Raw genomic sequence first — 16134 nt, 5'->3', positions numbered from 1 at the left:
TTCTTCTATGTGTTTCTATTTAAAGACTTTTTATTCAGTATGTAGTTGATTCTTTAACATCAAACTCATGACTAACAGCACTATAACTCACACCTGTACAAAACTTATCTAACACACATATTATCTTTATAAGATACATCTACTGTCTTCTTGCACTTAGGGATACTATACAGCACTCCAGTACCAGGCTTGGGGAATATTTTATTTTATTTTTTTGGCAGGTGGTCAGGACAGGGATCCAAGCCCTTGACATTGGTGTTATCAGCACCACACTGTACCGAGTGAGCTAACTGGCCAGGCCTTTGGGGAATATTTTAAACAGTAAAGTCACTAACAAAAAGTACAAGTACACAGATGGCAAAAACATGACACTAAACAGACCATGAAAAGGATACTTGTTTACAGTGTTAGAGGTGAAACAAGCAGGCAGAGTATAACCTTGTTCGGTCTCAGCTGAGAATATGTGCATCATGCAACTCTCAAATTTTTCTCCACTCTAAACATGTCCCTGAATGACCACAGAAGCACTACAAGTATTGATTTTTGGGCTACAAATAAATTTTAACAAGTAGGCAATTTTGCAAATACCGAATCCATGAATAATGAGATCAGCTGTATTTTGAAAGTAAAATAGTGATCAGCACACTAGTATTTTCCCTACTAATAAATCAATCTGTTTACTTAAAAATTATTTTTTGGCAGATCGGAAAAATGCCATAATCATAAAGTTACCAATTCATAGAATTGTTTAATCCCTAGGACTCTAGGTACTTTGTTTAACTCATTGACAGATGAGAAAATTAAAGTCAAAAGAATAAAGTGACCTTCTCACTGTCATTCAACTATATTATAGTAGAACTGGGACTACGACGTAAGCACCTGCTTTCCCATGTAGGAAATTCCCTATTCTACTTCAGTATGGTGATTCTTAGGCACTTACACTATTTTTCTCTACTTATTTATTTTTTTCCTTAGCAATGATACCAGCAGGTAATAAACAAGATCTCTTAGGTTATCTTTGTAGAAATGCAAATGATACAAAATTTGAGAAAAAGTGGAATTGATAGTAGTCACCTAATTTCTGTCTCCAAGTATAGCACTATTTGTTTGCTCAAGTAAAGTTCTGCTTCCTTAACAAGCACATCATTATTACAGAAGTATTCCTTTGATAATAATGGGTAAGCATTCTGCTTGACACCAGAAGAGCTGTAGTGGCAGCCTGTAAGGTTTCTATGAAATTTACTTTTTAAAGACTGAGTTGCGTTTTTGTTTTCCATATTTAATATGTAACCTATATCAGCAAAATTTCTCATGTCCACAAGATGTCACTAAAATCAAAACTTGAACATAATTTTTAATTTGCAAAAATGTTGCATTTTGAGTTTATTTTTGACATTTATTGGCTTAGTAAATATTTGTTAAGCATGTATTATGGGCTCATAATCACTGTAAATATGTGAAAATTGACATAATTCCCCCCAAAAATAACATTACAAAATAGTGATTATATTTCTAGGAATGGCTATAAAAGTTAACCAATAATGTATCTAAACATAATGTTTACAGTATTTGAACAACTAGTCAAATGGACCTTTGTGAAGCATTGTAGAAAACCAGCTTTTCATTTATAAGATTATATTTTATGGAAAATGTGGGTCAACATGGAAATGATGTAACTAGGAAAAGAATTCACTCCTTTTTCTAATTAGAGCTGTCCTCCTGAATTGGGACTTGAGAGCTTTTTAAACATATTTCTTTTTTCACTGATAAATCAAAAGAAAGTGCATGTGGTGAATTGTGGAGTATGACTTATTCTTCATCATGAGGACTCCACTCCTTTCACTGCCAACAGATTAATTAGTCGATGAGGACTATATGAGTGAGCATCTAAAAGAAGTAGAGGGAAACCTTTCTTTAGCGGTACTAAAGTTATCTTTAGATTATCTTAAAATATTCCTGGTCAGTGTGAAATGAAATAAGTCAAAAGTTATATGCAGTTCTTAAAGGTGAATGTCATGAATGCTAGCACACCAAACAATTCAGCAAAAATCAGATTTAAGATCTAATCTAATCTCTAGTATTCTGCCTCATAAATTTATCATGTTCTTGAAGTTGCCTAGCTAACATTTTCCTCTCTTACTATTCAGTTAAGTGTCAATCTATTCCAAATAGTATCATTATAATTTTGCAATCTAAATTGCACATTTATACTTCACCTTACTCCTAGAATGTCATCCTACAAAGCACTGAAGGAGATTTTTGCTTCGGGTTATATCTAGAATACTATCTCTTTTGGAAGTGAATATTTATATATTAGAAATAAATTTGAACCACATGTCTTGTTACTATCATAGTGTCTTTACACTCAGTAGATTTTATAGTAACCTTCTTGATCATCCATCAAATTGGCCAAGCAAGTTCAAGGATGCCACAAATAACACTTAAGTAGCCATTTGGACATTTGTCCTTCCAAAGTTAGAAACAAACTTTGTTGTTTATCACTAATTTAGAATAGCTATTTTTCAAACATTTCTCAAACCTCAAACAAGATCTTTTAAGGAAACCCAGTACATAAAAGCAGTACTGCTTAGGTTGAAGGAGGAAGAAGATGACCCTGGGGCCTTACCCCTTTAGTCACCTTCTTAGGATACTAAGTCTCAATCTTATGTGGTTTAAAAACCTGTGCTAAAGCAAAGAACTTAGAAGAAGGGATTATGACCCTGTGAAGGTGATAAAAAGAGAAGCTACAGACTGGAGGAAATATTTGCAAACCATGTAGCCAACAAAGGACTTGTATCCAGAATATATAAAGAATTTGTAGAACTCAACAATAAAAAAAATCTAATTAGAAAGTGGTAATAAGTAATGAGTGGATTAATTAATTCATCAGTGGAAAAGGATTATAAAGCAAATTTTGAAAGAACCCAAGACTCGCACCAAACTTAACAGATGTTTCTGTCTGAATCTGCCCTTGCATGGAGTCTTAATATCTCAGACAAAGTTTAAAATGAACACCGGGAATTTTTTTTAAATACCTATTATGACTGGTAACTCTCACAATTAAGAATCTTCAGCAGGGAGTTTACAGTGTAGTTGGAAGGAATAAAATTAGACAAATGCTAGGACAAGGTAAAGTTTACTAAGTTCATAAGAGAAATTCAGTCATCTTTGCAGAATCAAAGGAAGTTGATTTTGATATTAGAGGCTTTATGGAAGAACTGATATTTATGTTGGAACTTGAAGTTAACAAGTGAGGATAAATTAGGAGGGCATTCCTAGTGGAGGGAACAGAGACAAAGACAGAAGATTAGAGGACAAGTATATGTATGCTTGTGTGTGAGTGTGTGTTTGTGTGTGTTGAATAGGTATAATGGGGTAGTGCTTCAGGGAGTAGCAAGTATTGCTAGTAGTATGGCTTGCTTGGCACATACAGTACTGTGGGAAAGAACTGGTAAATAAGGCTGGAAAATTTTATCCTTTACTATAGGTCTCCATGAATATCTAATTGAAGAATTGGTACATGATGAAGTACAAAGGTGGCAAATAACTTTAGGAGGAGCAGTATGTTGAGAAGGATTTCTGAGATCTCAGAACTTAGCAGAGGCAGGCTGGCTGATTAGATCAGCTGGTCAGAGTATGATTTTACAACGCCAAGATCAAGGGTTTGGATCCCCAGACTGGCCAGCCGCCAAAAAAAAAAAACTTAGCAGTAAAGGGTGTATGATCCATTAGTGATGATACTCATTATCTTCGCATGGCATTATACCCACCAATTCTTTCCCTTCTTTTATAGTGAGAGGATAAGGTTTGTCATTGAAGTCACTGGAGGTGGATTCGAATTTTAACTTTATCACTTATCAGCCATACAATCTTACCTGAGTTGTTTAACCTCTAACTCAGTTTTTTCATTGAAAAATAAAAGTGACGGGAGGCAGGTGGTACATAAAGTCAACCTAATAAGATAGTTGTGAGACTTTCCATGTTAGAAAGTGAATACAAAACACATAGCTCAGTAGCTTTCATGCAGAAGATATTGAAAAATGTTACTCGCATTCCTATCAGGCAATTTTGAGAAAAAAATATGAATTAACTCTTTGCCTAGAAGAGGAGATGGGCCAACACTGAGGCTGCAGTACTGAATAGTGCCCCTGTTAATGTAACCCATGATGATGAGACCTTAGGTTTCCTGACAAGAAGCTTTTGAATTTTTGCTTGGACCAAATTAGTTTGAATTTTATTTCGCCATTTAATTTAGCATCTGATAATATACAAAGGAGTAAGATAGGGTTAGAAACCTAAGATGAGAATTTTGCAAGTAAACTCACAATTCCTATTTCTAAAAATTGCTTACTACACTTTTCTTTTTAAACTTTTTCTCAGTTTGAAAGAAATTAACTTCTCTTTGGAACATCTCTTCATCAAACAGTAGATCTCTGATTTATTTACATTCGGTATATATATATTAAATGTAAATTTTTAATTAAAAATTTAAAAATGAAAATATATGTGTTTATTAACTTAACAGAAATTTAGACAGAAACGATTGTACTACACCCAGGGTTACAGCCTGTTACAATAATATTGGCTTTTGAGTTAATATGTAATACAGTTAAAAGACAATATTTAATTACTGGTTAGTTTTATTTAGAGTTAGTAGAAAAATGCCTCTAAGAATGTATTTAATAGATATTTGGCATAAGTTTTTAAGGAAGAATAATTTTTCCCAAATTAGATGTTCATACCTTAGAGCTGACAGAACACGATTTTCATCTGATTTGTGGTAGTCTGTCTAATGTTCCCTGAAAGATTCTTTTTGATGTCTGTAAATGATTTTTAAATGGATCAAGATGCTTTGTGCATGTTTAAAGTTTAAGCAGCATTTAAAAAATACGTTTGGTTTTATTGGGAAATTTAAAGATTGCATTTTTCCTCCAAATGTTGGTGTCAGGGAAAGAGCTTGAGCTGGGCATTGAGTAACTTCCTGTGTGAACTTTGGCAAATTACTTAATCTTAACTTCCTTTAGCTACCTCAGCTGTAAATGTCTGGATGAAAGCCAAGTAATTTCAGCATTCTTTGAGACTGTGGATATCTTCTCACCCTTTTTATTTGCTCTTCTGGTACATTTGCCCAACTGCCTCAGTATCCAACCATGTGTCACTTCTAGAAACTTTAATCACTTAATTAGCCAGAGATTGTCAGACTATCATTTTCAACCTGCTAACAGCAAGCTTCCCAGGTTTTTCCTTCATACCTCTGTATTTCTTTTAACTCTAGTGAGGAAAACCCACCTGTTTTGTCCTTGTCTTATATAGATTATGAACTTCCTTCTGAAAATTTTGATATTCAAATTCAGAGCTCTGCATAGAATCTTATAATGTAATCTTTAGTTTTCATATACTGTACTTACTTATATCTTATTTTTTAGTGATATTTTTAACTAAATAAGCTTCTAGAATTATTGAAGCTTTTTTCTATTAGTCGAATAATATGCATTTAATAAATGATTCTGATTATTTGATTTTGTCATGTGTAGTAATCCATGTGAAAACTTACATGTTGACTTTTTAGTTTGTTTTTAGATGAACAGCCAAACTTACGGGTACTTTTCACTAGAAAACTAATACATCTATTTTGATGTTCAGGTCATCTTTCCTGTTTGTAGTCATAGCTAAGAGGGGCAGTTTAAATTTAACTAGTTAAATGTGGTTGTAGAAAACCTTGCGGCAGTAGTTAAGTGTAAGATTAGAGTGCTCTATTCTCTCAATTTGCAAGGAATAGTAATCAATTGTAATGTTTTACATTTGTTTTCAGTTTACCTATTGGTAAAACTTTTTTTTTTTTACATCTGCATGCATATGGTTTGCATTTGCTCTATTTTTAAGGGAAAATTTGTGCATATATTTAAAGGTACTTAATATAAACATTTTTAGTGAAGTGTGATTATTAATGAGAAGAGTAATAGGAGTAACAATAATTTGCCTTTAAAAGATGTATTGTTGTTATTGGCATCTTTATTAAATTTCTTTTCCCTTCCAGTGTTGAGATTTTCCAAATGGCCAGCCAACTCTTTCTACACCTAGATGTAATGTAAAATGTAACAAAAATCTGTTCAAAGATTTTCGATATTGCACTTTGACTTGCTTTCTATTTTGTAATGTGTTATATGGACTTTGATAAGCTTTATAAGTAACCAAGGCCACTTTTTCTTAAGGTTATGACTTTTTGTACAAAATCTTTATGTCTTATTTCTTTTTAAATCTAGGTGACTGTGGGGATCATGTTGTCATAATGAACACAAGACACATTGCATTTTCTGGAAATAAATGGGAACAAAAAGTATATTCCTCACATACTGGGTAAGATAATGCCATTGTCAAGGTAAATAGGTAGTTAAAATATATTAGTTTAAGAATGCTATTGCTCTTACATTTAAAAGAAAAAAAGTGCTTTCAAAAATTGACATTTAAGAAAATACTAATTTTACTTATGCTACATATATAATTTACTCAACCAAAAAAAAAAACTATGAATCTACCAAATACTATTACCTGACAGTATTTGTCTATCATAGAAGCTTTTCATATAACCTCTCTGCTTAATATTATTCTCTTTTTTTTAGTCAATTTCACTTCTTCTTTTCTGCTTTTTATAATTCATCTTACTGCTGTTTACAGAACCATCCTGAACATCTGAAAGTTCACAAGATGTTTAAGGAACAATCACTTTTCTTAGATACAGTCTTGTTTGTTGGTATCTCTTTTTAGTAAATACACTCATCTGGGTGTGTTCTGATGGTTTTCAAGAACCATGTAAAACTCTTTTCTCTTCTAGTTAGGCAGTCTTCTATTGCAATAGAACTTTTCTTCAAGGTCATATCACTTATATGGTTCACTGAGTTTACTTACTGTCAGCTAAAACTCCTAAGTCTTTTTCAAACAAATGCTCCTGTTTATTCATGTCTTTTTCCTGTGTGCTTTAGTTGTGTTTTAATCCAACTGCAAGACCTTAAGTTTATTCCATGGTTTTATCTCCAACCTTTTAAGATCCTTTAGATCCTGATTTTGTCATATTAGTTAGCCCACAGCTTCAGGTCATGTGCAAATTTAATTAAGAATAGCTTCTATATACTGTGATTCAAGTTATGGTTATAAATGTTGATCTTTCATTTTTGATCAAAATAGTTCCTTTATTTCCAACTTTGCCTTTGGTGTTCCCATCTGTTTCTTTTCATCTCTTTCCCAAGTACATCTTAAATGCTTGGAGTAACTTTTTTGCTTCATTTGAGCTATGCTTTGCCCATTCCTTCCTCTAAAACACATTCATGATATCTTTATATAACTCAACAAAAATGGATTTTCATCTATCTAGTAATTTCTGCTATTGGCAAATATCTGTGTATAAACAAGTTCTATAAAATTGAGAGATAATTGGAAGAGAAATATGAAAAGTTAGAATAACATAATAGAATAAAAGCATAAAGGGAAGCATTGACATTAAATGCTATGGTAACTACTATAGCAATAATACCTGTAGTATTACTGCAAATGAAGGAAAATAATAGCCTATAGTGAACTACTAATGTAATACACATATCAGCTGGTAGTGTCCCTATCTGTGCTTTCTCACCAAGAGATGAAAATTCAAACTCCTTTCAAGTCATTAGCACCCAATTATCAGTGCTGCTTCCTAATCCTTATTTTTAGCCAAGATACTGCTCGTATTTACTTCTCTGCTTTTGCACATGGTGTTCCCCTGACAGGAATGTCATTCACCCTGTGTTTCTCAGGAACTCTCCTATTTATCCTTTAAAAACTGGCTTAGGTGTCACCTTTTCTGGGATGTCTTCCCTATTTTCTCCTTGCCCATAGGATTAATTGCTTTTTGTTTCTGTTTCTGTTTGCTCTTCCCTTATACCTTGGACATACTACTTTATTATGCCCATAGCACTATATTACAATTATATATTCAAAATTTAACTTTCTAGTTATTAAATTTTTAATATGTGCTAATTTTAGAAAATATAGAAAATTTTAAAGAAGGAACTAAATTCACCTCTGATTCCATTGGTTAAAATTTTGATATATGTACAAGTTTATATGCTTTTTCACTTAATATAAAGCTCTCAGAGAACCTTTTTGTAAATGTTATTTTTGGTCACTATGTAGTAGTACACAATATGATTTGCCATACTTAATTATTGTCCTGTTTTTTGAAATGAAAATTTTGGCTTTTATAAATAGCTGTAAAACATCTTTATCCATTAAATTTTTCAATATACAGAATTATTTAAATTAAATCTCTGGATATGTAGTGAATTTCGAGATCAAAGGAATGATCCTTTATAGGTCTTTTGATGGGTATTTCCAAATAGTTTAATTGCATAGGAGGGCATAAGAATGGCTGTTATCCCAAATATATGGAGGCACAGTATCATTAAAAATAATTTAATAATAAGGCTCTGCTATGTTGGTGGACATCTGATTATATGTGCATAATAATGAGGTATCAGTGCTTTCCTTATCACTTTCTGTCTTTTTTTTTTTTTGGCAACTGGCCTGCAAGGGGCTCCGACACTTGACCGTAGTGTTATATAACAGCCCATTCTAGACACCTGAGCTAACCAGCCAGCCCTTTTGTCTGTTTGTTTTTGTTTTTGGAGGGGTTTTTTTTAGCAGCTAGACAGTAAGGAGATCCAAGCTCTTGACCTTGGTGTTAGCCATACCATACTGTCCCAAGTGAGCTAGCTGGCCAGCCCTTATCACTTTTTATAAACATTTTGTTTATTAAGAATATTAATCTACTATTATATTTTTTTACTTTTTCACAAATTTTCTATATAGCGTTCTTTACTGTTATTTAATTTTTACGTAGTCTTTTCTTTTGTAATTTTTTCTGTTTTCCAGTCTCAGAAAATCCTTTCTTGTCAAGATATTTCATAAACATTCAATTCTAATTTTTTTAGGGGTCAGGTGAGTTGGGTATGTGTGCATCTTAAACTTTATCATCTAACTCATTAGCCATCTAAAGGGTATTAGCATAAGTTAAAGATACAGCTTACTACTAGTTGTGTCAAGAGAATTTATTTAGTCATTTTTCTTGGAAACAGGATTCTGTCATATTTGTGTATCCCCAATACCCAGAATAATAATTCAGTAAATATTTATTGAATTAATATGAATGAAAAATCCTAGGCTAGCATTTAAAACAAATTTTCTCTTATTCCATCCAGGCTATACCTGACCATAAGAAAAAATGTAGTTATTTTTTTAGTAGTAAAAATTGACTGTTACATTACTCAAATCATTTCCCTACTCATCATTTTGCATTAGGTTTCCAAGTCCTTCAGGATAAAGTCCAGACTCCTAAAATATAGTATAAATGGTACTATGCTTTAGAATTTGCCATCCCCGTATTAAAAGTAGAAAGATAATCTTTAGCGTAGAAGTTGTAAAATACTGTTATTTACATGGAGAGAAAGAATACAGGAATAGAAGTCTAGACAGATATTTCTTTTTCTAAAACTGAAAAACCATTAAACAAAAAAAAATCAGCTTAAAATTTACCCATCTTTCTCAGCAGACTTCTAAACTTGATTTCTTAAGTTTTATTCCTAAAACATGGTTCCTTAAATCTTTAAAATGTTTTAAAATTTCATTAGAAGAAACTTATGAAAGAAATCGCTTTTAGGTGATCTTAAGACAGAGTCCACTGGCTTTGAAATTCTTTTTTCCCTTTCTTGAAAATCGTTTGCATTCTATTCATCTATTTAAGGTACTGAAGCCATACATTCATGTGTTGTTTTTGTTTTAAATTTTGTAAACCCTTTCACAAATATTTTCTCATTTGACTCATAGAAATTGTCTGAGGTAGATGAGGCAGATATTATCATTTTTTATATGAGTAAAATCATATATAGAAAGGAAAAATAAACTGCCTCCAATACTGTTTCAGTTTTTTTAATTGCCAACTTATCCATGTTATATATAATGTTTGATCTGAACACGAAATATTTTATTACTTAGAGCCAACACATAACTCTTAGCGGCCTTTAAATAACTACTAAGAGGAAACAAAATCATTACCTGTTTAGAGTATAAACTTGACTTCAGAACCAAGTTGTATACCACCATTTTCCCCAGACCTAACCCCTAGCTTATACAGACAATTTATGTGTTTTTGCAGGGAACATAAAATACTCTGGCTCGTTGCTGTTTCTATCTTAAGTCGAGCAGTGATAAACTACCTTATAATAAAGGAATGAATGAATGATAACTTAAAATCTAGACAGAAATATAGTTAAGCCAAGACATTTTTCCAAGATGTAGAACTTTTCTTGAAGCAATGTTGACTACTTAAGAGAACAGCATTTCAAATAGCATGGGTTACTACTTAATTTTTAAGACAGTAATGAACAGCATAGTTTCCAGAAACAAGAATAATTTATTAAAATTTTCTCATTATAAAAGAATGATCAGTTTAAGAATATAGTACCATAGCCTACACTGAGTTTTAATGTGTTTGCTTCTTTTGACAGCTACCCAGGGGGATTTAAACAAGTAACAGCTGCTCAACTTCACCGGAAGGATCCAGTGGCTGTAAGTCTATTGTATGTTTTATTTATCATCTGTAGAAACACTGTTTCAGACAGTGTTTTTTCATTCGCCCTTCTCTTCTAATGTAGCTACTAGCATTCAGAGCCATAAATTCTTCACTTTAGCTTTATCACATAAATTTTGATATGTATTATTTTTATTATCATTCAATTCTTTGTATTCCCTAATTACTATTTATTATGTTTTGCATTTAGTCAAAGAATTCTGATGCTTTTCTTTTTAATTTCTGGACACCTTCCTGTATAATTGCCTAGAATGTGATGAATCTGCTGAACATACTTGGGGGCGGGGGGAGGTGTGTGTGTGTGTGTGTGTGTGTGTGTGTGTGTGTGTGTCTCTGTGTGTGTGTGTGTGTGTGTGTGTGTGTGTGTCTCTGTGTGTGTGTGTGTGTAGTTAGATATGCTAAGTATGTTCTAATCTAATATTCGTTCTTTTTATTTGATATTCTTATTGACCTTTTTTTTCAGTTCACTTAATTTATTGTTTACCTGAAAGAGTTTGTTATGATTACCTATTACTTATTATTAAAATCTCAATTGTGGATTTGTTAATTTCTTCTTATAGATCTGTCAATTTTTGTTTTGTGTATTTTGAGGGTTTCGTGTTAGATGAATTTAAGTTTGGAATTATAATTTTTCTAGAGAATTGATCAGGTTGAATATGTACTGATCTTCTTTATCTCCAGTAATGCTTTTTACTTTGAGGTCTGTAATCAGCTGCATTTTGATGCCTGGTATATAATTTTCCATAGTTTAAAGTTTAATGATTCCTTTTGTTGTAGATGTGTTTATTATAAGCAGCATGTAGCTAGATTTTATTTTCCTTTTCCTCCCTTTCCTTACTTTCTTTCTGATTGGTTGAATTTGCTTATTATAAGTCTATTTGCTTATTATAAGATGTTATAAGATAGTATCTTTACCTGCCTCCAAATCAAATCAAGGCCCTTAGAAGATTTTTAACACCCAACCTCCCTCCCAATCCTTGTTCAAGATTTTTTTAAACCTCTTTAATTCAACATTTTTATTACTATTTTATCTTGTTACTGATTTTTTTTTTTTCTTTTTTTCTTTCTTTACAATTCCTTCTTGTAACTCAGCCTTAGTTTTGGGATCAATTTTTTTCTTGAAGTACTTTCCAATGACATTTCTATTATAACATTCTCTTAAGACTGAACTCACCTTTTTTTCGAAACTGTCTTTATTTTTGCTTTCATTCTTGAAAGATATTTTTACCATATATGCAATTCTAGATTAACCTTTATTTTCTTTCTCTCAGTTTTTTTAAAATAGTTTTTTTAAAACTATTATTCAAATGGATTTTAGCTTCCTCTATGGCTATAGATAATTTGGAGGTCAGTTTAATTGTTGCTTTGTGTATACTCTTCTTTTCTTTTTGGATACTTTTAAGATCTTTTCTTGGGCTTTGTTTTTTATATTTTTCTTTTGGAGTCTTGTTTATTTTGTTTGAGGATTGGTGTCTTCAGTTCTTGGATCTTCTAATACAGGTGAGTGTCCCTTATACAAAATACTGGGGACCAGATTTTTTTGGAATTTAGAACATTTGCAGAATACGTCCAGTTGAGCATCCCTAATCCAAAAGTCCAAAATTTGAAATGCTCCAGTGAGCATTTCCTTTAGGCATCATGTTGGTGCTCATAAAGTATCAAATTTTAGATTTTCAGATTAGGGAGGCACACCTTTATTGGCTCTTTTTATTCTCTATCTATTCTTCCACTTTGGAAATCTTATAATAGACTGTCATATTTTATTGTACATGATTCAGTATCCCTCATATTTGAGGTCTCCCTATCTCTGTGCTGCATTCTCAGTAATTTATTTAGACTTATGTTCCAGTTCTCTGATTATCTCTTCACCTACATCTAATCTGTTTAACCTTTTTATTGATTTCCTAATTTCAATTATTATCTTCTTTCCTTTTCTTGAAGTTTTATTATTTGCTTGTTTTTCAAATTTGCCAGCCAGTTTTGATAGTCTCCTGTTCCTTTGTCATATTTTGGTTCCCTCTTATATTTCATGAAGCAAATTAAACATAATTTTAGCATTTATGTCTGATTCTAATATTTGTATTCTTTGTGGGTCTGCAATTTATTATTTCTGCTCATGATACTTGGTAAGCTCATGTACTTTGGGACTTCATCTCTGCGAATTTTTTGAGACCTGTGTTAAAAACTTTTTCAGGAAAAGTTTACTTAGTTTTTGGTAAATACATGGGGCTATACCAATCTAAGACTTCTTCAAGTCTTTTAGACTTAGGGGATTTCAATTCTTATGAGAAGGGTGAATTGGGGGCTTCAAAACTTTGTGAGGTCATGCTCATACTTAACAGTTACCTATCAGGAAAGATGGTTTTTTAATTATTATTATGTCCCGATTGTATACTCTGGATGTTGCCTTTCTGGGAAAAATCTAGGTTAATGAGGGGGCCTTAGATTCTACTCCCAACCACAAACTGTTAGCCCTTTAAAACTCAAGCCCTGCACTGAGTTGATACCCTCAGGGCAAATTGCAGCCCTAGGACTGTCTCTTCTACAGTTTTTTCTCCTTATTTCTAGCCTTCAATACCATGCTTTAAAAATCTCTATAATGAGAACTACAAACCACTGCTGAGAGAAATTAAAGAGGACACAAGAAGATGGAAAGATATCCCATGCTCTTGGATTGGAAGAATCAACAATGTGAAAATGTCCATACTACCCAAAGTGATATACAAATTCAATGCAATCCCCATCAAAATTCCAATGACATTTTTCTCAGAAATGGAAAAAAACTATCCAGACATTTATATGGAATAACAAAAGACCATACATAACCAAAGCAATTCTGAGCAAAAAAAATAAAGCTGGAGGCATAACACTACCTGACTTTAAACTATGCTACAAAGCTATAATAACCAAAACAGCATGGTACTGGCATAAAAACAGACACACTGATCAATGGAATAGAACAGAGAATCCAGAAATCAACCCACACACCTACAGCCATCTGATTCTTTGACAAAGGCACAAAGCCTATACACTGGGGAAGAGACTGCCTTTTCAGCAAATGGTGCTGGGATAACTGGATATTCATATTCAGGAGAATGAAACTAGACCCATACCTCTCACCATATACTAAAATCAACTCAAAATGGATTAAAGAATTATATATACACCCTGAAACAATAAAACTTCTTAAACAAAACATAGGAGAAACACTTCAGGAAGTAGGACTGGGCACAGACTTCATGAATACGATCCCAAAAGCACAGGCAGCCAAAGGAAAAATAAACAAATGGGATTATATCAAACTAAAAAGCTTCTGCACAGCAATAGAAACAACAGAGTTAAAAGACAACTAACCGAGTGAGAGAAAATATTTGCAAAATATACATCTGACAAAAGATTAATACCCAGAATATACAAGGAACTCAAACAACTTTACAACAACAAAAAACAAGTAACCCAATTAAAAAATGGGCAAAAGAGCTAAATAGGCATTTCTCAAAGGAAGATACAAGAATGGTCAACAGACACATGAAAAAATGCTCCACATCAGTCAGCATTCAGGAAATGGAAATCAAAACCACACTGAGATACCATCTTACCCCAGTTAAGATGGCTAATATCCAAAAGACTGAATGATAAATGCTGGCGAGATTGTGGAGAAAAAGGAACTCTCATACATTGCTGGTGGGACTACAAAATGGTGCAGCCTCTATGGAAAATGGTGTGGAGGTTCCTCAAACAATTGCAGATAGATCTACCATATGACCCAGCTATCCCACTGTTGGGAATATACCCAGAGGAATGGAAATCATCAAGTCGAAGGTATACCTGTTCTCCAATGTTCATTGCAGCACTCTTTACAATAGCTAAGAGTTGGAACCAGCCCAAATGTCCATCATCAGATGAGTGGATATGGAAACTGTGGTATATCTACATGATGGAATTCTACTCTGCTGTAAAAAAGAATGAAATACTGCCATTTGCAACGACATGGATGGACCTAGAGAGAATTATATTAAGTGAAACAAGTCAGGCACAGAAAGAGAAATATCACATGTTCTCCCTTATTTGTGGGAGCTAAAAATAAATAAATACACAAATAAACAGGGGGCAGGGGGAGAAAACACAACAGTTACAATTCCTTGAAGTTGATATGACAAGAGAACAGATATGAGGTTGTTGGGAGGGGGGCGGGAGGGAGGAGGGAAGGAGGTTTTGGTAATGGGCCACAATAATCAACCACATTGTATATTGACAAAATAAAATTTTAAAAATATATATATATTTTTATAAACAATATTAATTTCAATGATGCTTATTTATTACTTTATCATTTGAGTTATATGCTGGGAGAAGCTCTAATCCATATATTAGTCTACAGTATTAATAAAAGCAAAGTCTCCTGTTACTGTTTTATAGTTTATTCTTTCTTTCTTAACTCTTAAGAGACCTGGCCTTTGAACTATACTCATAGGATAGATAACATTTTCTCTATTAGAAGCTGTTTTAGGTTTTTACTTAAATATATTCATAAATGAACAGAATGTTAAACTTGGAAGATACTCTTTTTTTATTTCTCTAAATGGTAATGAAAATAAGTAGCTATTATCAGGATTTAACCATTTGTTTGGTCTAGTCCTGCCTAAAATTTTCTTTGTAAAGTGGGAGAGGAGGGATATTTTATTATAACAAGGCCTAACATGCCATATAAAAATTTCATGCTTTGCTATTTATTTTATGTCATTCATGTCTGTTTTACAAAAAATGCTCAGAAAGAGCTTATTAGAAAATATTTAAATTTTCTGTTTCATAACTAGTGTGGTTTTAGACTGTTACAGATCAAAGTATTCTATTTTGACTATTACTAAGATTTTCATGTAATGGAATTAAAAGTTATAAGAGCTGCTGATAATATGTACCATAATCATTACAACAAATTATAGATTTAATACTTTATAAATATTTTTAAAATTATTTTCTATTTTTTTCAGGTATGTCAACTGTACACTAGGAGGCAGTATAGTCCACCTTTTTAATGTTAAGAATTTGGCATTGGATAACATTTCCAGAAAATTTCAAATTATTGTTCTTTAATGAACAGAGATTGAAATGCATTAGAAAATATTCAATAAAGTCTGAGAAAATATTTCAGAGTAAAATTCATTTGCATTGTTATCTTATTAGAAGATCTTAATTTATTTTTAAGTTTTAATTTTAACTTTGTATTTTGAAAGAGGTCATTTATTTGATTTCCAGTTTAAACTCTAAGTATTTGTCTGGAGTAGTAGGCTTCTGCTAGCAGACATAATTTGCTAATCAGCACTTGGTATATGTGACTTGTCAGAGAATTTCTTTCATTATGCAGCCTTCTGATTATTAGTACAGTCTTGGAATATTATTTGTAAAATACATGAATTAATATTTAACAGTTAAGAAAGTAATATTAGTTTGTTGAATATTTCAAAGAAAATTATAATTACATAGATTGTTAATTCTAATTGCAAATAAATATGCTG

General features: G+C 32.3%; 1 protein-coding gene across 3 annotated transcripts in view; it reads left to right on the top strand.

The window, feature by feature from the left end:
• The window catches only part of MRPL13 (mitochondrial ribosomal protein L13), a 49359-nt gene that overhangs the window by 4399 nt on the left and 28826 nt on the right, over positions 1 to 16134 (top strand). For all 3 annotated transcript variants that reach the window (XM_063080006.1, XM_063080005.1, XM_063080007.1), the window contains exons 3-4: positions 6264 to 6357; positions 10536 to 10596. In XM_063080006.1, the coding sequence (XP_062936076.1) occupies positions 6264 to 6357; positions 10536 to 10596 (155 nt within the window). The remainder of the gene's footprint in view (positions 1 to 6263; positions 6358 to 10535; positions 10597 to 16134) is intronic.

The sequence above is a fragment of the Cynocephalus volans genome, chromosome 15 (genome assembly GCF_027409185.1).
Source record: "Cynocephalus volans isolate mCynVol1 chromosome 15, mCynVol1.pri, whole genome shotgun sequence".
Lineage (NCBI taxonomy): Eukaryota > Metazoa > Chordata > Mammalia > Dermoptera > Cynocephalidae > Cynocephalus > Cynocephalus volans.
This window is presented reverse-complemented; position numbering and strand designations above follow the sequence as displayed.